Raw genomic sequence first — 22,315 nt, forward strand, 5'->3', positions numbered from 1 at the left:
AGCGGTCCCCCCAAAAAAGCAAAACATTATTTGTTCTTTATTTTCTAGAACTAGAGTTTAAAAACCTTGCTGTGTTTTTGTGTAGTTAAGTAATCTTCCTCCAAAGAACGTGACTGAACGACGTAAACTACTTCCCAACTCGTACATACGAACTTCCCAAGAGGACTTGAACACCCTAAGAAACATAATTTGGACACACAAAATAACACTTCAGAATAAAAAGCAAGTTTTCCAAGAATTTTATTGAAATACCAAGATAAATTTCAGTCCCGGTCCCTTGTTATTTCAAAAAGCGCGCTTTGGGTTTGAGCGTTGACGTCGCAAGCCTTCGTCCCAAAGCTCCTCCCACTCCCTTTATTTTTCTTTTATTTTTTGCTAAAACAGCAACATATTTCATCTGATGCAAACCTATACAACAGGTCATTTGGCACATTCCCCCCCCCGGTTGTCTCGACATAGTTTGAAGAATCGTAGCAGTTTCCAATCCAAACAAACGTCATTCGTATTTGTCGTTGAATTGTTTGCAGCATTTTCAGACTGTTTCTTCGGGTAACGTAAAAGACCGTGATTAAAAAAAGAAATATCTGTGGTTTACCTGGTAAATTTGTGATTGAGAATTGTTGATTTAAATTTCTCAATTGCTTTTAAACAATTGATTCAGAAGAGTCAAATTTGGCTTTATTTCAATTTTTGTAATTGCGCTCCTTAAAAATATCGCAACACTAAACTAATGCTGGCCGGGTAAATTAGGGGCAATTTGAGAAGTATTTGGCTTCAAATGCTCTTGAACATTAAACAGCAGAGTAAAACCGCTCTAAACACTGGCCTTTACCCTTTTTTTGTGTCTTCAACAGTCAGAAAGCATGCATACACAGACAGACAAGGCAAGTGTCTCCTTGCAACAAAACCCAGGTAAGAGTAACAGCAAGAAGCTGAGCAAAGTGCTGAATTTTAATATTTAAACATAAAAAGAGTTCAGATATCAGAAGTACAACTGATGCTTCAACAGGACCTGACAGATGATCAACTTGTGGTCGAGCTTCCACGAGGCGGATGCCACAGTAATGTGAGGAGCACGTCAGAGGTTTGTAATGGATCCTCCACGATGAGATGCCTTAATGGAATTTAACAGTCATCTCATAATGAAAATACTGTCTGAAATGGTCAAACGCCCCACAAATACTCAGTATTCAAGAAAGCATTGAATTGCTAAAGGGTTCAGACAGGTTGCGTTTCTGCCATTTTGTCTCTCCACCAACCAGCCCATTGGAAACACCATAGGGCTACGTTAAAGGGATACAATCACCATTTTCTGGAAGAATACCAAGTAAGTTTGGCCAAAGACGTGATGTTACCGTCACACTCGTAACTAGCAATACTGGATCAGTCTAGATACCTGAGGGACGACGCACGGCTCACGTGAGGCACAATTTCGCAAGATTTGCCTGCACTTTACAACCACACCTGATTCATGATTCAATATGATGAGGGTTGTGATAAAGCAATATTTTTCATTCAAAAGTATGTAATATTGCAAAAAAAAAGTGCCGACACCGACCCTCACTTCTGGAATGGCAAGTTAATCCGTATGGAGCTTTACCATGGCCGTCGCTTAATACTGATTCTGTCAAAGCCTCTAAACAGACGGTGATCTTCCTCGGATAGGCATCTGATTCATGTCCATTGCACGTGGTCTAGAGCATTGCACAAAATAAGGAGCCAGATAGTGCCGTTTCAGACACTACAGCACTCAAAAAAAAAAAAAGAAAATGGGGAAAGTGTTCTGCGATAGGGATCTCTTGAAATCCAAGGCAGCTTTTGCATAAAATACTGACTGATTAATGAGATAAAGACCAAAGGGACGGGACGAGATGTTTAGCACTCAATCTGAGGAGTGTGAAATAATCGGACTGATGTATGCCTATGGAAGACTGAAAAAAAAAAAAAAAAAGAATGAGGAAAAAATAAATATAAAATAAAATAAAATATAGTTTATCATTAGGACCTTCCATTTTAGTACATACAGGAAAATAATATCCACTTAACTTCTTTTTTATAAACCTTAAACTATTAGAATCTGGGAATGGCTGTCGGTTATCCTCGTTCGCAAAGCCAGGAAAAAAGCTTCAAAAGAAAGATTTTCCTTTCACACATTCGAGAATGGAAGGGAGCTGGCAACCAATCCCATAATGCATTAGGCTACACAGGTAAGCATGGCTGAGTACGCCCATGTCCCACGTCCCATAAATGAAATTCATGGGTCTGTATGGTCCTTACTAGAGCACTTGGCCCACTACAGAGGGGGGAAAAAGAAATCAGTTTCGTGGCATTTTACATTAGAGCAACTTGTTTTTAGAGAAAACCAAGAAAAAAAAATCCAGAGTTTGTTTCTTTTTCTCAAGGGAGAAAGAAGAAAAAACAATGAGACAAAAAATATTGTTATTAGTGCCAGTTTTGAAGTTGCTGTTGATCATATTCTGCTATCAGTTTTTTAATATGTGCCAGTTTGTTGTGTAGATATTCACAGCGGTTCTTCTCTTGGCTATAGTTTGGATTAGTCTGTGAGAAAAGAAGAGAATGTGATCAGTATTTGAAACGCAAAGTATTTTTTTGAACAAAAAAGGTGGACGAGACTGTCGGTTTACCTTTTTGATTTTACGATACTCTTCAAGTATCTGGTTGTGGATTGTCTGTGAAAAGGAGAAACAGATCTTTCAATGATGTTCCTGCTTGAATACAGTAGTTTCAAATGGGTTATAAGATCATAGACAAACAAAAGAGTTTGAAGAGTAGCTCTATGATCAGCTTCTTTTACTAAATCAAGTTAGCGCTTATAACACAGAGTATGATTGACCAAAGTAGTAGCGGTCAAATATCCCCACTAACTGTTCAAGACACTATGTACATTTCCTCCCTTGCTTCTGCCTTTTTTGTTGTTTTGTCAAACCATATTGCTTCATTTTCCTAGCCAGATCTGGTAACAGTTTTATAGCTACAATGCAAATAGCAGTTGTCACCTGACCTGTAACTCTCAAACTGGCCGCAAGCCAGCAGGATAACTTCATTATTGAGCCCTATAAAGGATTATGACTACGTGTAGGAGAAATAAATGATGCCTCACGACATTCTGCTCTGGTTATTTAACATGATTGCCTCTAATCAGTCAGATGATTGTGTTGTTTATTTCATTACTCTCCCAGACTAGATTGGGAGAGGCAAGGAAAGAAAAACAGTAACCGTTTCCAATTTATCAAGATGTTGAAAATTACAGTAGGACCCTGGATGAGTCAACTGCCCTCTTTAATATTTTATTTTCCGGAGGAAGACATGACTACTGGGATCAGGCTTGGGGCCGACAGTACATTAATAAAAAATTAGTTGTAATCATATGTGTGGATGAATGCACTGCATTTTTGGTATGGGATTTTCAATAAAGATACCTTGTACTTGTCTGTGCCTTGCTGGAGTTGTTTGAGCTCTGAGTCGAGTATAGTGAACTGTCGGGTGATGCCCTCTATCCGTGAGTGGAGGCCCCGGTACTCGCTGTACTCTGAGTTGAAGTCAATCTTGTAAGTCTGACGTTGCTCTTGCGAGCTTATCACCGTGTATTTTCTGTTTAGGAAACCAAGCGGAAAAAAACACCAGTTTTATAAACTTCATAAAAGGTTAATATTATTTTCATTTTCTTTTAGTTATATAACGCAATTATTTTTTTTTTTTAACAAACCTGACGCAAAAGCTAAGTGAAAAGACTGTTTCAACTTGAAAATGTACAAAGAGGTGCTTACAATAAATAGTCTGTTGTCTCTGATGAAGATGCAGGAATACTGGAGCTGTTGCACGTTCCGTTTAGACCTGAAAAAAATACAATAATAAAAGGATTTCAAGGACAGTTTTATCCTGCAGACTGAGGGACAAGGACAATATGCCATGACGTCAGTCCTGTTTAAACACTGCTAAAACAATATGAAGGATGTGCAAAACTATACATGTAATGTATCTGCTTGGTTTCCACTCTTTGGCCACCAGGTGTTATTGAAGCCTCGAGAAATGAACCCTTTAGTGAACCACTTGGCTGAAAAGCTTCAATGGGGCTTCATCTCGCCACCACTACTTGCCTGTTGTTAGACTACTTATCAAATATTCGATGGATTGTCTGAATGACTTTTCCACTAATTGACCTTGCTAACAGGCCACACTAGATGTTGGGACTATTAATCAACTAGTTGGTGTTCCGTCTGAATAACTATTTAGCTAATTAACTTCACTAAATCAACTAGTCTGTTGTTAGACTATTAATCAAATAATTGATGGGTTATCGGAGCGACTATTCAACAAATCGACCCATCTAACAAACTAGGTTGGTTGCTGGACTACTAATCAAATAGTTGGTGTGTTGCCTGAATAATTATTCAGCGAATGACTTCACTAACCCACTGTGTCGGATTTTGGACTAGTAATTGCCTACTTGAATAGATGTTCAGACAGCCCACCCCACCAATTAATCGGCCTCACTAACGACTAGGTTGGTCGTTAGACTAATTGACTAGTCAGTGAGTTGTCTGAGCGATTCCGCTAATTACTTCACTAACCAAATGTGTTAGTTGTTGGACTACTTTTTGTTCAATTGATGGGCCTCCTGTGCGACTATTTAACTAAACAACTGTTTGCTAAACAACAATCTTCGAAATGCTCAAGATCTGAAATATAAAATCTTTTGTGTCCAAGATCTAATTAAGATAATAGACTAAATTAAAATGGGACAAAAGTTCACCTGTTGCATTCTGGGGTGCTTTCTGACATCATAACCCTTGACATTATAAATTATTCAGAGAAAGTAATCCGCACCTGTCCTCCTATCGCTTGTTGTGACATCACAGGTTTTCCTCTGATCCAAGCCATGGTCTTCAACTCTCCTCTCCTTCTTCATGTCCCGCTCTCTGTCTTTTTCCTTAGACTTGTCTTTGTCCTTGTGTTTTTTGGACTTCTTCTTAGGCTTGCCATGCAGTGAGAGTTGAGCGGTCCGGGTCTGAGATCCGTCCAGGCTGCTGTGGGTTGGGGACATGGATCCCAGAACTTCCTCTTGCGTTGTGGAGCGAGGGGCGAATGACGGGGGCTGACTCAGTCTTTCCGCCACTGCCGCCTCTAGACTTTCACAGTCTCTGCCGTTGGAGTCGTTGCTGACATCCGAAAGGGGGTCGAAGGGTCGGGGGATCTCCAGCGGAGGGATTTGAGAGCTCGACGACGTCTCTGCTGCTTGAGAACTAGAAGTAGAAGAGTCCTTACCATTGGATGAGCTCAGTTTGCCGTTGATGAGCCCTGTAGACTTGCTAGCTAGATGCGATATTCTGGGTTTCTTATTGGCCAGGGGATCGATGAACTCTGCTGCAGGTCGTTTCTGTTGGCCACGAACAATGATGGTTCGTTAAACTGGGATGTTATTAAATAGTGATTAAAGGTCGTCTACTAGTAGTGCATCATTTTGAATGATGAATGATTTGATGTAAGACAAATGTGGGAGCAAGAAAGGATTCACCCTTACATATTTCCTCATAACACAAACAGATCCATCATAACAGTTCTATTCCAGCTTTGATGGGTCTAAAACGAGGCAAAAGGCTGACCTGAGAGGGCGAGCTGCTGGCTGGCTCTTTGTGCGGGCTGACCGGGCTCTCCACAGACACAGGGGCACTGCTCTGAGGCTTACACAGTTTTCTGTGGAGAATGTAAGACAAGGAATCATCAGTTTTAAAAAGAACCAAGGAACAGCCTCAGAGAGATCAAAAGAACCTGACTAACCCAGAAAAGTGCTGCAGACTGTGCTGTAAATTTTATACCTTAATTTTTCTGGAGTTACACATGCAAATCAATTAACTAAAACTGAGATATTAATTATTGAAGCATAACACATCAAAATATCTCAGATAAAGAACCATCTGAACTTGTCTTGCAATTGATAAGCAATTTACTGATAAGCAGATGGTTATGTGAATATCGTGTCCACAACATTTTTGACAATTCCGACTAGTCTTCATGAAGATAGAATACGATGAAGCCGTTTAAAATGTCACACTAAATACATTTAAATGGCACAGTAGGTAAACAATGTACTAACCATAAGATTCTTAAAAAAAAAAAAAAAAGATTGACCAACTTGTGCGACGTATATATCATCAGTTAAAACAACAGATACATCGAAATATGGCCAGTGAAAATACTAGGGGTGTAACAATATATTGTGTCACAATATACCGCAATCCAAAAATACAAAAATATGTATCGTGGATAGCGACTATATATATTGTGTATAGTTCACCCAAAATATAAATGTGTGTGAAAAAATTCAAGTTTTGAGTTTTAGTTCTACATTAAACTACTATATATAATGTTTAATATAAATGTGGCTATAATAATGCAATGGAGGGAATATGTATGGGTCCTGATAATGCCAAAAGTCTTATGTTCCCAGTAAAAAGTGGCCTACATTATTTTAAATATATCTAGTCAGTGAAAGAGTGCAAGCATATTCTTCTGAAATAATTCAGAACAGCTTCAGAATCATGAATATTTTTAATCTGGTGTCACTATTGTCCTTGTGCATTGGGTTACCAGCCCCAAGTCCAAGCCTATTAGCATTTTAATCAACAGTACATTTAATGTTAACCTTTTATCATATGTCTTGGAGTATCGCAATAATATCGTATCGTGAGAGTAACATGAGGGCATTGTTACACCCCTAGTAAAAATAAAAATTTGTCAAGTGGCATAAATTTAGTGTCGTTGGTCAGAGTTATGCGAAACACCACCACAGAGAATGGGCACTCCAATCACTTTAGATGATTTAATTTTCCATATAAATGTGTATTTTAACATCAAACATGGTAACTTAAGTGCACTAAAATAATAAAATCAAGCAATCAGCCAAAGTTCATAATGCTGCTTGAGGTCAAGTGCACCGAGGGAGTTTGTGTGCATGTCAACAGGGGGCAGTACGACACGGGACAATGCGTCCCGACAGCAGGCCCCGCCTCCGTCGAGGGTGCATGGACAGGGGTCTATGTCTGAGAGTAGGTGGGTGGGCATGAGTCGCTATGGTCTCGATCAAACTGCGTATGCCCATGCACGGCCTGGCCTTGGACCTGGACCTGTGCCACCCACACACGGATCAGCATGTGCTGGAATAAGGTTGCATCACTAACCTCCCGACTGCACACAGTCACGGCTCTTACATGACAGCACGTCGTTCAAGACCAGATGGGAAAGTGGGTGGGTGCAAGAGGGGGGTGTGTGGATGTAAAAAGGCCCGTCAGCCGATTAGCTTCACCACCAGTCTCGAAATGCAAGCGTGTGTAATGTGTTCCGCACGGGTGTTGGGTTTGTTTCTGGCAAATATTTTCATTTTGTTTTGAACGGATATCACAACACCATGTTCTCCCCGGTCTAGCATGTAGCATGGCCTCTCTAAATTTAGCTTCCAGGGGTCTTACACCACCAGAGTTCATGGGAAACCCAGACGTTTCCATGTAAAGGCACCCACACACTACAAAATAATCAGGCTGATTTTGGGCCAAATTCTCCCCTTCTGACAATCCTAGGTAAAGTCACGATAATCTTGCGGGCCAGCCTTGAGTGAATAAAAGATGAACAACTACTGAAAAGGCTAAAAAAATTCAAGCAATATTGCAGTGCAAACACTGGCACATGGCAGAGAATAAATACTAAATTTTTCCATAAAAGTGTGTATATTGTGTATGACTATTAAATTACCCTTTAATTTAATGATATAAAACCATATAATAACAATATATAATTTATGATAAAATCAATCATTCTATTGTACAAGAAAAATTTCCAAAGAAGAAATGAAAGATAATTCAGTGTGGATATGAAAGTCACTGAAGCCTACCGTGCAAGAATTCTCTTCAGAATCTGCTGGTCCATCTCAGTGTAACCAGGCCAGTCCTTATGAACTTCCTTAAACAAACAATCCTTCAATGTGAAGGTGTTGTCCTTACTATTCAGGTTGGCCACCTACACCCAGCCAGGAAAAAAATAAAACACAGCAAAATGAAACAAGAGGCTTAAGTCTTTGGCTCTCTAAAAATAAGCACTGTATTTCAACACCAGTGCAGAAAAACAAACAACACTACAACAGCGTGCTGACAGCCTCTGTATATTACTGTACATGCTTTGGCTTTATGCAGGCCTGAGTCTGTCTATGTTTTGACAAATGTGTCTAGGTTGAGCCATTATGTCCAAGTAGGGTTCAAAAACACGATTTCGAATGGGTCAAACAAACTAACTACTTGCATATTACTTGCACTACTTTTACAGCGTGCAGTATGGATATCGAAAGCTATCAATTAGTATTTCTAGTGCTGGTTACGAACCTGTTGCAGGAGGCTGTCCAGTGTCTCCTTGTCCTGAGGAGACAGGCCTTCTTTCGTGAGCCGCACCAGCAGTTCGGGTTTGCGGTAGGGCTTGAGGGCCAGTAAATGCACTAGCCGTTCCCTCAGCGGCCGGGGTGGGCTCTTTTTCTGACTGCTGGAGATGATAACCGGCCTTGTGAGCCGCCGCGTCAGAGCCACATCTGACACACCCGTTATCGGCTTCCGGATCTGTACACGCTTACCTGAACAAGTAAAGGGAAAAGAGTTGGTCAAAAACGTTTTTTTTTTTTTTTTTTTTTTTTTTTTTATGTTAAACGAACAGAGGGTAGTCTCTTGAATGAGCAAGTATTCAAGTATATCAAGGTAGTAAAGACATCATTAAAATGGTCCATGTGACTACAGTGGTTCAAATGTAATGTTATGAAAGCGACAAGCACAAAAAGTACTTGTTTAAATGGCATCTTTATGGATAAAGGTCAGTCTCACTGAGACTAATACAGCTATTGATGAACTTCAAACAATCCTCATATAAACCCATAATAAATGTCATATTTACCTGTGCCCTTCCTGTCTAACATTGACAGAACAATATACAGAAATTGAATAAAGTTATCAAACAGTCTGCACGGCATAAATTATAGATTAAATAGACTAATCCTTATTAAAGCTACAAAAGTTCTTTAGTCAAGAGCAATTAGTGATTTTCTCTGTTCCCTTTGTTCTTTGATTAACAATAATGCCAGAGATTTAGTGGCTGCTGTCCCTTTAAAACCAGCCGCTGCTGCAAGATATCTCACACGGGCCTCATTCAATCAGTTCTTCTCGTTCATTTTCGACTTTATTTAACTTAAGAGTGCTCTTATGTTATGAGGATGCTCGACAAAACGTGTGTTACTGTTCGTTCAAGCCAAGTTCAGGTTCAAAGCATTTGCATGAATAAGACCAGGATCATATAATGTAAAACTAGCCAAACGATGAAAAAAAACTTTCCCATTTTTCTGGTCTAGTTGTATTCCTGTTATTCCTGCTGTACAAAATGCCCGCGTCACCTCCGCATCATGGCAATTCTGCTCCAGCTGGAAGCAATTACCAAACTGGTTCCGTGTGTTTATCACACTAACGTACATATTTTGTGACAGCAAATAAAAATGATTAATTATGAAGGCTATATTAAAATAAATTGATAGTATAAAATTCTTCAAAACTATATCTACATTTTTAATGCCTGTAGGATTCAAATGTAATGCTTTTTAATGCTATTTAAGGCCTTAATTTTCGCAAAACTCATTTAATGACTTTTAATGCCCCGCGGAAACCCTGTTTAAGGACCCGCAGGGACCCTGTAATTATTTATTCCAATTTGAGGGGGGCACATTTTTTATTTGACTTCACTGGCACATTTGACTTCATCTTTGGTGAAAGCTAGTGTCTTGATAATATTGTGCAAGTTACAGAATACTCCATATAACATTTTCAGTGAGCAATAATAATAACCAACAGCTTTATAAATTATGTAGCACGCTGCAGTTTCAGACATGTGGAGACGAACTGGCTCTGATCGCAACCCCCCTCTTCCACCTGTCTGTGTGCACCATGTGTAAACAGATGGGATTTTGACCAAAACGAGGTTCTTCCGCTCAAGCCTTACAGGAAGAGTCGCATGCATTCAAATGTGGCGGCCCAAGATGCGTCAAACCTACCCACGTATCTCCCGCCAGGCTTGATGACGATGGCTCCACGGCTGCGGGTCTCCTCCTCGGCCTGAGCCATGCTTTGCCTGGCTTTCTGGTAGGAGTCGTCCGTGGCGCATACCGTGATTTTGTCCTGGATCCCTCCGAGGCAGTCCAGTTGTATGCTCCCTTCACTGGACAGAAACCAAGCCTGTCAGACACTCCAAATGGCACCGACTACGCCACCTTCTCACCAGTTATGCATTTCAAATGTGTTGCAATGGCTCATTTACAGCCCAGGTGGTTGGATGGGCGTCCTCTAAAGGGCAACACCTGTAGAGAGGTTCCTTACGGACAGCTCATCCACCCTGAAACCCTGTCAAATGCCTTTGATCTGCTTGCCCAAAGCTTGGCAACATCTGATCACAGTTAAGGCACATAGTGTTTTCCCACTATGCCTGTGCAAAACAGCAAGTTGGCAGGTTTTTGAAAGTAGTCGGAAGGAAGCCCTGTAAAAATAAGCTGCTAAAGTCACTGAATATGCATATTCTCAGCAGACAACTAGAAGTCTGACAGTAATGGTCTTGAAACGTTTTGATGAAGCAAGTGAATTTGTTGCGAAAGCGATGCTTTGATGGCTGATGCTACAGATAAATTTAGGGTTTATAGTGCGCTGACAATGTTAGTAGGGCTGACTAGATTAGGGCTAGTTTATCTCAGAAGGGTTAATATTTAATGAAATTATATAAAACTCAGTTTTTTATTTTATTTCAAATATTTAATATGCATAAAAATAATTGTAAGTATCATAAATTATGGAAAAACTACACTACTGTGTGTGGTTAGTAAGATTTTTAATAAAATAAATTAATACTTTATTCAAAAAGAATGCATTAAATTGATCAAAAGACAAAAATAAGATAATTTAAGATGAATAGATAAAAATCGGGCAGCACAGATATTTTTAACATTCATAAGAAATGTTAGTAAGGATGCTGAAAATTCAGCTTTGTATCATAGGAATAAATTACATTTAATATATTAAAGTTATAATAATTTCACACTTACTGTTTTTACTGTATTTTTTACTAAAATGCAGCCTTGGTGCTTCTTTGGCTTCTTTCAAAAACAAAAATCTTACTGACCCCAAAATTTGGGACATTATAGAATTTATAATTTAATAATGTAAAAAAGTATACTTTTCTAGCGGTCTAGCGGTTGAAGATATAGGCTGAGACCATCCGCTTTTAAGTCTGACACCGCGCGTCACTGCTTCCGGTTCCAAACGCTCTACCACACGCCCCAAAACAACAAACGAAGCTAATATACACTCACGATGTGATGTAATACTACTGAAAAATTATAATCCTAACCTTTATCTTCATAATGAAATCCAAGATGGCCAGACAGTGATTCATCTTTTATAAATCATGTCTGGGATGCTGAGAGCACGGAGACTGTAGAGTACACCGTACGTTTTTAAATGCTTAGCTTAAATGTGTATTATGAATAAATAGTGCTCATAAACAGCTTCTGAGATAGTATTCTCTAGTGAAACGAGTAGAGGCTTGGACCTGGAATGAGCATTCCTTGCATCATGATTTAACAAGCAGATAAAATCAAACCCCAAAAGGGTGATCCGGAATTCAAGGTCTTTGTCATTTACTTTCATTGAACGAAAGCTACAGCTAAAATGACAAATTAGCTAATTATGTGGTGCAACTGGCTGAAGATGGTGAAAAGTTGGACTAACTGTATGAGAAGTCCATTCACACAAATCAACAACAAATGGCTTCGAAAGCCTTTTGTTGTAGATTTGTTGTAGAAAGAGGAACTCACGCAACATGTAACGCCTGAACTTCAGCTGACCCTTTGATCTTATTGTGAACATGGGAGGACATGAACCGCAGCAACAGTATGCATTCCCAGTTTCCTCCTCATTTGGTTGGACAATTGGCCAAATTCAATTTATTCTCTCTGTTCTGGTGTTCATCCAGAGCTGAACAGTAGCGAGAACAGAGAAAGGAACAGATGGCGCTCGTAACGATGCCATGGATGCAAGTTTTTTGACATTGTCTGAAGAAATCAAATCAACTGTTTTCATGGTTTTCTGTTTCCTTCCAAAAAAGACAAACGTACTTGTTCATCAGAAATCGTTACACTACCTTGAGACGGCATGAATCTGTCTGAATAAAAGATGTGGTTTATTTTCTTTCTTACCTTGTAATATACTGCTGAATGCAGTCGAAGCTGCCCTGGGGGTTGTCCTTCCCCACGTTGGACAGGTAGAACGTAAACGTTCGCAGCTCATTTGGATTCTCTGACTGCGGTATTGAGATTTTCTGTTGACACAGAGGAGAAGAGCAGCCAACATAAGCATTGAGACAGACGAGAGAGAAAACCCTGTTTAAAGCAGCTGGCTAGACCTAGTACAAAATGGATTACACAGATTTACTTCTATAAAAAGGTTCAAGTTCTATTTTCAAAAATAAATGAATGAACAAAATATAAATATGAATGAATGAATTAGGGCTGCAACAACTAATCAATAAAATTGATTATCGATAATGAAAATAATCGACAACGCTGTGCTCGGGAAACCATAAGCCATAAGATTTAACCTCTTTTAAAACAACTGAGGTTTGTGGCCCTAAGGTGCCCATCTCCTTAATGTGCAACCATGCCGACCAACCCCCGGCTCCAGCAGCCGTCACACACAGGTGTTTCAGCAACACACCTGAGAAGCCAGCAAACAAACGTGTCTTCAGCCAAATTACACCCATCAACTGAGCAGCAGCTGTCAAGCACAGATGCACGGCTGGAGAGCATGGCCAATAATTTCACAGCAATTTCCTGAGATTCGTCTTGTGAGTGGCAACTCTACCTGCCTTGTTCCTACTCGTATTCTTTTATTTTTTTAATTTCTCATTTAACAAGAGAACTGTGATCTCATCCACAGAGATACACAAGCACATTGACATTGTGCACAAAGCAGGAATTCTCCTTAAACTAAAAAAAACAGCAAAAGTATACTTTTAATATGGGGGGGGGGGGGATTAAATATAATAAAAAGAAATAAAGTATTTGTATAATATATTTGTATAAAATGTATACATTTAAATAGTTATCTATATAAGTACATATTATATATTTATCCATTATATTAAAAACTGTTATTGCACATCCGGCCCAATGATGTCCTCCACACAATGTACAATATAAAGGCTATAAAAACAAATATAGTGAATGTATCCATGTAGACTACGCTATACATTAAGTCTTTCTATAACTTTTTCCCGCAGAGGCCCAGTGAACAGTTACCCGACAACATGCGTTGAGCACTGGCTCTGTTTACCCAGGGTTCCTCACCCGTGTGTGGCCTACAGCCAGTGTCCGAGGCTCACACTACCGGCCCGAGTGCTCCCTCGGCTCAACGCTTTACTTCGCTGGCTCACACGCCATTTTTCACACTCCCACATGAGATATTCAACAAGCAAAGACGGCGGGTCCATAAGCTCTGCTGCCACTTACAATCACTCAGTGGTGTCGCAATAAAAGCTGTTGATTTACATTAGCAGTTACGGCTTTTATTTTGTTGTGTTTGATTATATGCCTTGGCTGAGACGTTGCAGTTTAATACGCTTTAAGAAATACAAATTGCAATTCATAGTTTCTTCATTCAGAAAACATGACGCAGCTGCAAACCTCACTTTCTAGACGCGCTGTCACTGACTGAGAAAAAAAACCCCAGAGAGGAAACGCTCTCAAAGGAAGAGCTTGCGTCATAGGCCAAAAACATGATGCACTTCAAAGAACAAAATCTAATTTTAACAGTCAGTGCAATTAACTTATTGAAAAGTTCTTGTAGATTGTAAAATTTTAAAATGTAATTTATTCTTCTGATGCAAAGCTGAATTTTCAGCATCATTACACCAGGCTTCAGTGTCACATGATCCTTCAGAAATCCTTTTCTCATCCACACATTTATTATCAATGTTGAAAACCGCTGAATATTTTTGAGAAAAGTTCAAAAGAACAGCAATTATATAAAACAAAAATCTTTTGTAAAATTATAATTATCTTTACTGTCACTTTGGATTAATTTAATGCTTGCTGGATTTCTTAACCATCAATTCTCTGGACTTATGGTCACTTCAGTTCACCGTTGCAAAATGCTGTACAAACCACTGAGTCTTCAGGAAAAAGAAAATCTCCCAAAAGATTATGTATCAACTCATCACAAGCAGTGAAAGAGCATGACGTTACTGGAGTTTCCCCAGGTCTCAACTCTGCTCCAAAACCAGGAACAAAGCTTCTTCTTACGGCCATGTGGCGGCACCTCTGCTCCTCTGACAGGATGCTGCTCATTCCTGGACAAGAACTTTGGCTTGCTCATTCAGAAAGACCAGGCTGTCCACGTAAAGCTCATGGATGCACCTGCCCTTTGCTAATTTTAACCCAACCAATTGGTTACCAACGCAAGGCTGATGGGCCTGCGAGATGAACGCATTGTGTCGAGGAACATGTGCGACTGGCTGCCTCTCCATCCTTTCTGGTTCGCTGCATCCAAATAGCATTTCAAGGTTTCTCATGCTGTCTGCCTGCTCATATTATGCCACTAAAAGCTCTGATACAGCTTTAATTCGACAAGCAAACAGGCAGTCTTCTCTCACATGTGACGCAGTGAGCCGTGGTGGAGTGTGAACATGCAGTTCCTGATGAGTCAGTAAATACACCATGAAGTGAAATCCTACTGATGATTTATAGACAAACCACTATACATCCCAGAATAGCAAGCATCTTTAACAACTGACAGTAATAAAACCGTACCATGGTATGGCAGAAAACTCTGCACATTTTATTTTTAAATGCACTTGAGTTTAAAATTAAAAGCTCCAACCCATGTTCAGTGTGCAAATTTAACAAAGAAAAAAAAAGTCTGTGAATTGACTTGTAACTGAACTTTAAAGGGGACTCAACCCTCTTTTTAGTTGGTCACAGTATACACATTAAAAGCTCCAACCCATGTTCAGTGTGCAAATTGAACAAAGAAAACATATCTGTGAATTGACTTGTACCTGAACTTTAAAAGGGGACTCAACACAGCCTTCATTTGAGAAGGGGATGAAGCAATATTGCAATTTCAGCTCTTTTGACAGATACTTTGCCAAAGCAATGGTGCAAAACACAACGTTAAAGAGCTTAAGTTATCCAATAACTGATATATTGCAAAGTCTATAGTCTTCTTATAACAATAAACTAAATATATATTAATATTATTATTAATCATAATAATAATGGCCAATAACTATTAGCGATATCATGTGTCACTACGTGTCATTTTTATGGTGCGTTTCCTGTAATGTGTAGTGATGCACCAAAATCCTGGGCAATAAGCCAATAATTTGAATACACAAAAATGACAAATTTATTTTAATTTTAATAATAATAAATAATAAAATACATTTCCGATAATCATTGGTCACCAATTTTCTGGTATTTAACAGTTTTATGTATATTGATTTTTTCTTTTTGGTATTGGCCAGAATTATGGAAACAAGCAGCCTGTAGATTCTACTAAACTTCTCCGTGTGTGTCCCACTGAAAAAATAAAGTAATATCGGTTTCGAAAGACATGAGGTTGAGTAAATTTGTCAGTTTATTGGCTAAATGTCTGGGAAACATACGCCTTAAACACCAATTGTTGCAAGTTTTATCATTAGGACAGAAGCAGCCATGTTTCTGCATGTTTACATAAGACTATTTCAGTTTAAAGTCACCGTGATCCAGACGTTGCGACCAACTTTACTTCAGTACTGTGACATTTTTCTGAGTGAAACTGAATATTAAATGAAAAAATAAAAAATAGAGGGCGTGGTTTGTCTTTTCCTGCTGGGAATTGATTGATCTAGAAAAGAGGGCGTTCCATTCAGCTCATGACAAGAAAGGCCATTCTAGAGGGGAAGTACATTTTCAGATTTTGATCAAAGATAACAAAAAAATTTGTGAATCAACTTGATCAGCACAGATGAATAGTTCACCACAAGACTAGTAATGTGCACTAACAAAGTAAATAGGGGTCAATTTGATTTCATGCCTTCTGAAATCAGTGCGAGGCAGACAAACCACATTCTACAACATATGTAGATAACAGCAACATGAACATTTTACTGGGCCATTTGCTGTCAGGTCTGGGTTGAGCTAGAGCGCATGAAAAAAACAAAACTAGGTGTACAACAATCACATAGTGGGTTTTGATATAACAGAAGAGGGGGATTCATTTGTCGTCAACCACATCCTGTACAGTATGTCTGAGAAAATGAATCCCGACCACTGTCAAATTTGAAGAGATGGAGATCTACACCAATGGCTTTCTATGACTTAGCATGGATTCACCGCTGATTTTGCAACAGTCAGCAGAGGATACTGTGGTTTCTGCGATTTCTGCAATGTGATGACTTCCAGCTACACAGTCAAAGTCTCACTGCTTCCGTATTACCTACACAACCAGGACACTTCACATGAACTGGGGAGAATCCCAGGTTCACACAAGGTCTGTGGCTCCATGATGGAACATGACAATCAATGTTTCAAGTGGTTTATGGCCCCAAACAAAAGGTCGAACATTTTGTGCATACTCACCCCTTGGTTTCCTGTGAATCCTATTAGTGGTTTAGCAGTCAGGCCCTGCAAAACAAACAAGATAAATTATTCATATGAGAAATCAAAGTCAAATATATAATTATAAAGTGTGCGTATATATATGTATAATTATATTGTGATCACATTATTTATATACCACATATACATTTATAGTAATAAAATATAACGTACATATTTGATTGTTTTATGCTGATGGCGCATGGTTTTGAAATTATAAAATGAGGAAGCATAAAACATATCTGGTTATGAATTTTAAGCTGACAAGCACTGGCATTTCCATTACTCAAAGCAGAGTTTAAATTTACAAGATGCTCTCAGATACTTCAAGAAGGAAACACCAATAAACATGCAGACTGTTTGATCAACACTAGAAAAGCTCTACAAAGTGCTCCATAATACACTCCCGAAACCACGTCTGGTATTTCAGATTTCAAATACAGGACGTGCAAGTGCAATAAGAAGACGCTTTACAAGTAATTCCTCGCTTGAGCCATGTGGTTTGTTTCCCAATATAAAGAGCTTTAGCCCGGGCAAGAGCAGAATTTCAGCAGGCACTCAAAAGACTGGAGCATGTGCCAAGAAAATGAAAAGAAAAAAAAAAGAAAAAAATAGCCACAATGTCATCAGATCAAACCCATGGCACTCAGTAAAGGCTAGTTGTTTATGACATTTATATAGAGCGTTCTGGAGTAATTGCGTAGTGGAGCGAACTACATCGGCTACATGGCCTTGAGTAGCGCAGACAACTTGAATATGAAGGGTTCAGCTCTGGCCATCATTGTCTAAAGCAATCATGCCACCTACGACCCACTTCATACTAAATAACGCATCTTTTATAGACAAGTATTCATCAACAAAGCAATTTCAGTAAACACACTAGATTCATCTGGGGCTGACAGAACAATCTGAACGCGAGCACTTATAACGTTAATGTTGGAGGTGGAAAAGGCCACTTGTTCTGGTCCTTTCAATCAGCCAATCAAATGGCTGAATCTCAAACAAGGTGCTTTGGTGCTAATTAGCGAGGTAGATGAGCTGGAAACGTCTGGCTGGGCGATTCAGATCGAATTCCGCAAAAAGCGCGACATAGGAGTCTGAGAACATCTTGTCTGGTTAGTCGCACCAGTCACTGCGTGCTCGTTTCTTGGAAGGAAGCATTTCTCAAACCACTGAGTGTAAACAAGTGTCGCACTTCCTTCCTCAGATAATACCGTTGAGGAGAAAAAAGGGAAACTAAAAGAAAAAGTAAAAGATTATACCAGTAAAGAGAACTAGGTGTTTTGGAGTGATAGTAAAGATGTTAGCCTGTTATAATGATAAAATAAGGCAGCCAATCAGATTCCACACATTTTTCACATTTATTTGCATTTGTTAATCTATCATCACTACTACTGATAATCAGGGTTTAGTGTTTGCTCAAAAGGTTTAGTTTTCTCAACTGTAGTTGACCCTGAAAGGTAGAATGGACCATTGAGCAACAGTTCATGCATGACGTGAAACACAGACGTGCTACACTATTACACTACGTAAAAAGACTCGAGGTCCAGAGAGAAGGAAATGAAAAGTGGAATAAAGTCGTTTGTTTTTGCGCACAAAAAGTATTCTCGTCGCTTTATAAACTTAAGATTGAGCCACTGGAGTCACTTGGACTATATTAACAATGTCTTTAATACATTTTCTGGGCCAGCAAGTTATAGTGTCCATAAGCCTGCAGGAGTGATCAGCTCTCAGATTTCATCAAAAATATCTTAATTTGTGTTCCGAAGATGAACGAAAGTCTTACGGGGTTAGAACAACATGAGGGTGAGTAATTACTGACAGAATTTTCATTTTTGGGTGAACTAACCCTTTAACTTTTGAAATGAAGACATCATCAGAACGTTAGTATAATTATTTAAACTTATTATTTTATAGTCATATTGATATATAAACAATTTTTGGCCAAATTGTGCAGCCCTACAAATAGGTACAGCAAACCTGGAGCTCAAAGAAAATTGCACTGCAGATCGCAATTTAAAATAAATAATCTCAACTTCAATTTCCCCCTTGAATAGTGCAGCCCAAGTTCTTAGCATGTCCTATACGTCGGCCAATGCGATTTGCACTAATATTTTTTGTAACATCTAAGTATCAGGCCTTCACACCAGCTGAACATATAATCAGTGTTTGTACAGTTCATCTTAAGCTTTTCACCTTTTTATCCCTGCGAGAATATCCAAGAGTCAACATGACGACTTGGGTAGCCGAAGTCACAAAGCAGGTAATGCAAACTCATCCAAATCTGGCTTTCTAAAACATTTTAAATATTGACAATTTACAGACGTAAAACTGGTCACGATCACAAACTTTCCAAGCTCAAATCGTGAGACTGCAGTAGCATGTCATCATGGCTCATTTCATCTAGTTTGGCAAATTGTACAAATGCATTGAAGCGCTGTGCTCGGTCCATGGGGTTCTGGGTCACATCAGGAAATGAATAAATCATCCTTTTGATTCCATCTGTGACTGAGATGCACGTGTAATGAAGACATTACACTGCAGGCACAGGCGGTGTATGGCAAAATCCAATGCAATAGTAATTACCGGCATCTGTACATTCATAGAAGTTAGGACACAGGAAAAATTAGCTTAATGTATATTCTATATGGACAATGTCGAGTCGTATGCATGTAATACATCAATTCAGATTCATATGAACGGCAACAGATGATAATTAGGCCTGGTTGTGAAGGCTGAAGGGTTTATTACTTTAGGGCTCAACAATAAGGACGGCCTGGGGTCAGAGTATAAAAGTATTTCAGGTCAGTTGATGGCAGGCCAAAAATTGAATATGGAGTCTATACAAATTATTCACAATTTAATTTATTTTTTCATTATAATTTTCAGAAAATCTCAGCCATATTTTTTGATTAAACTATTTTTGCAATATATATTTTTAATTGTAAAAAAATATGGGGTCAGGGAAAAGGCTGAATATGTGAACGTCTGAACTACAGAAAAAAAAAAAATCCTTATTGTCCAGGCCTGTTAGTAACTTGATCAATTGAAATACATTTAAGAGATAAACATGACGATCAGATCTCAAAAGCGTTATAAATACAGGCAACAACCCGAGTCGGTCTCTCTCCACAGCCCTAAAAAGAGTGCAACCCTCAGCCTGTTCATTTGAATGGGCTGCTGACATGTCACTATTCACTGGGACACGAGCCCAGAACGTTCCACAGAGCTAACCTTGGGACAGAGGATGGCTCCGGACCAACACTCACAGTCGGAACCCCAGCGGATCACACAACACGGATCTAGGCGGAGCACCGGCACCAATTTTGGACAACGCTAGATATGCACAGATATGGACATTTTGACCTCGAACATGACTCATAAGTGATTTGTTGACCAGTATAATAATAGCTGTGTAGTAAGCAGAAGCATATCGATAAATTAGATTTCTATATTTTTACCTCAGATATATTTATTTGATCAAGATTTATAATACCAGTCCCCATAACAAAATAATCATCAGTTTCAAGCATCCCAAAGCTGTGGAAGTGATTCAGCAAGGACACCAGGAGTCATAACAGCAAAACTAATGAAAAACTTGTTTTTAATGAGCATGATCTATTTTCAGGTTTGAAAAATGACCTTTAATCCACAATATGCAAATTAAATCATAGTGGAGTGAAATGGTTTAACAGCATTAAAAAAAAAAAAGGTCAAAATGAACCTCAACACAAAGTGCAGTGGTCTCATGACAGCCTGACATTTCAGAGTCATATTTGGCACTAATTTTGGTTTCCCAGACCCTAGTTTCAGCATTGAAAAATGTAGAATCAGCATTCCTTAAATATCCATGACACAGTGGCTGACCTCCACGTGAATCCAGTCCATCCTACTGCAGTCAGGTTGAGCAACAAGGTTTGCGATTAATGCTGTGAAGAATGGCTCATCAAGTAGCACAAATGGACAAAACTAAACTGGCTTGGTCTGAATTCATGTTATTAGAATAACATCTTGGCCACATGTCATTATAAATACATTATACTACTACTAGAAAAAACAATCTTTATTAGGCTGAGCAAACCAAAAATATGAATAAACAGCAGTATTTAACAATGATGCGATGAAGAAAATACAATGACACAAGGAGACTTTAGTGAACTCTACCGAGGAATGAATCAGAAAATCTGTGTTTGGACTACCCAATTAAAATGAGTTATCCGAACAGTGATTCACTAAAACTGATTAAATGAAATGATTCAGATTTCCCAAGGCCATCTGTCAGACATTCTCATTACTGGAAAGGCTACATTTATAAAGATTTTTTTAAAGAAAAAGAGTTACACTACTGAAAAAAATTAGTTAGCTAATAAGCTACTAGCAATACTGCTTAAAAGTCAGATAATTTGATAAACATGTTTCTTGGTGTTCAACAAAAGAAATAAAGTCATTCAACATGAGGGTGAGTAATTTAATTTGGGGGGTGAACTATTCCTTTTAAACTACCTGTGAACTCGTTTAAGCGCCAGGCTTGGAACCAGTCAGATAAGGCTATCGCTTGAGAGACAACAAATCGATGGCAGTCACCTGTGGAACTGCGAAAAAAAGTGCAAACTAAGAGGAAAGTAAAGACTCTGCTGTTTGTGCTTCCCCTCCAGTGTCACTTAAGCCATTACGTTGGTCGATAACACCGGACACCAAATGCAGAGGCAAAACACCCACCATGTAATGTAGTTTATCCATGAAGGAGTAGATAAACATTCTCAAGATCATTGTGTCACTTTAATGACGGTTACTGCAGGCTCCTGACCGAAGACATCTCTACAGGAAGGTAATGTAGAAATGAACATGGCCAACCCGTGATCCAAGAACAACCTCTGAATTACTAACCTCTAAAGACTCTGTGCCAAGGCTCCAACTTCCTTTTAATGGCAAATCGAGTCCAATTTGATTCTTTCTTCACCATCAACATGTCAATTTGATAGCAAAGGGACTAATCTGAACAGCATAATTGTTTATACTATGCACCGGAATTTAAGATACTGAAAATATTCGGTTTCGTCCCTTGAAAACTACTTAATCTAAAAAAGAAACTAAACATTTCTCTGCTGTTGAGTTTCAGTGTGTATTTCATGCAGTTCAACTGAAACGCTAGTGTTCGGCTTGTTGCCGAAGAACTTAACTATGACTGGTTGACTATGACTTAGGCTAGTTTTCAACTTAGTTTTGGTAAAAAAAATAAAAATATTGGTGCATCCACTAGTTTATACATTTACATACTGAAGAATTGACTTAGGCTACATCTACATTAATCCGGATACTCCGTCCACACAAGCATTTTCAGGTGTTTTCCACAAGTTTCTCATCTACACTGAAACGAGCTAAATAAAGCTAAATTCACCTTACTGCACATGCGTTAACCCTCACAAAAGCTTACTGAGATACAGATGGAAAAATAAATAAAGTTTAATGTTGGCAGGATAATTTTATTTAGCAAAATCTCACCATTCACTGATGCGTCCAGGTCGCACTCAGTAACCATATGTTCTAAACAACTGCTCATGTATTGCCGGAGGACAGCAAATGCGAGTACATTTT

General features: G+C 38.9%; 1 protein-coding gene across 1 annotated transcript in view; it reads right to left on the reverse strand.

Moving 5' to 3' along the window:
- Window positions 1–223: 223 nt before the first annotated feature.
- ell (elongation factor RNA polymerase II) overlaps window positions 224–22,315 on the reverse strand; it is a 30,317-nt gene continuing 8,225 nt past the window's right edge. Inside the window, exons 2-12 of the mRNA XM_081385186.1 lie at window positions 16,703–16,747; window positions 12,281–12,402; window positions 10,091–10,254; window positions 8,391–8,632; window positions 7,907–8,031; window positions 5,625–5,715; window positions 4,849–5,398; window positions 3,789–3,855; window positions 3,441–3,612; window positions 2,646–2,690; window positions 224–2,559 (exon numbers count right to left, since the gene is read on the reverse strand). Coding sequence (XP_081241312.1) covers window positions 2,443–2,559; window positions 2,646–2,690; window positions 3,441–3,612; window positions 3,789–3,855; window positions 4,849–5,398; window positions 5,625–5,715; window positions 7,907–8,031; window positions 8,391–8,632; window positions 10,091–10,254; window positions 12,281–12,402; window positions 16,703–16,747 — 1,740 coding nt within the window. The 3' untranslated portion in view covers window positions 224–2,442. The remainder of the gene's footprint in view (window positions 2,560–2,645; window positions 2,691–3,440; window positions 3,613–3,788; window positions 3,856–4,848; window positions 5,399–5,624; window positions 5,716–7,906; window positions 8,032–8,390; window positions 8,633–10,090; window positions 10,255–12,280; window positions 12,403–16,702; window positions 16,748–22,315) is intronic.

Source organism: Scardinius erythrophthalmus, assembly GCF_964197995.2.
Source record: "Scardinius erythrophthalmus genome assembly, chromosome: 14".
Lineage (NCBI taxonomy): Eukaryota > Metazoa > Chordata > Actinopteri > Cypriniformes > Leuciscidae > Scardinius > Scardinius erythrophthalmus.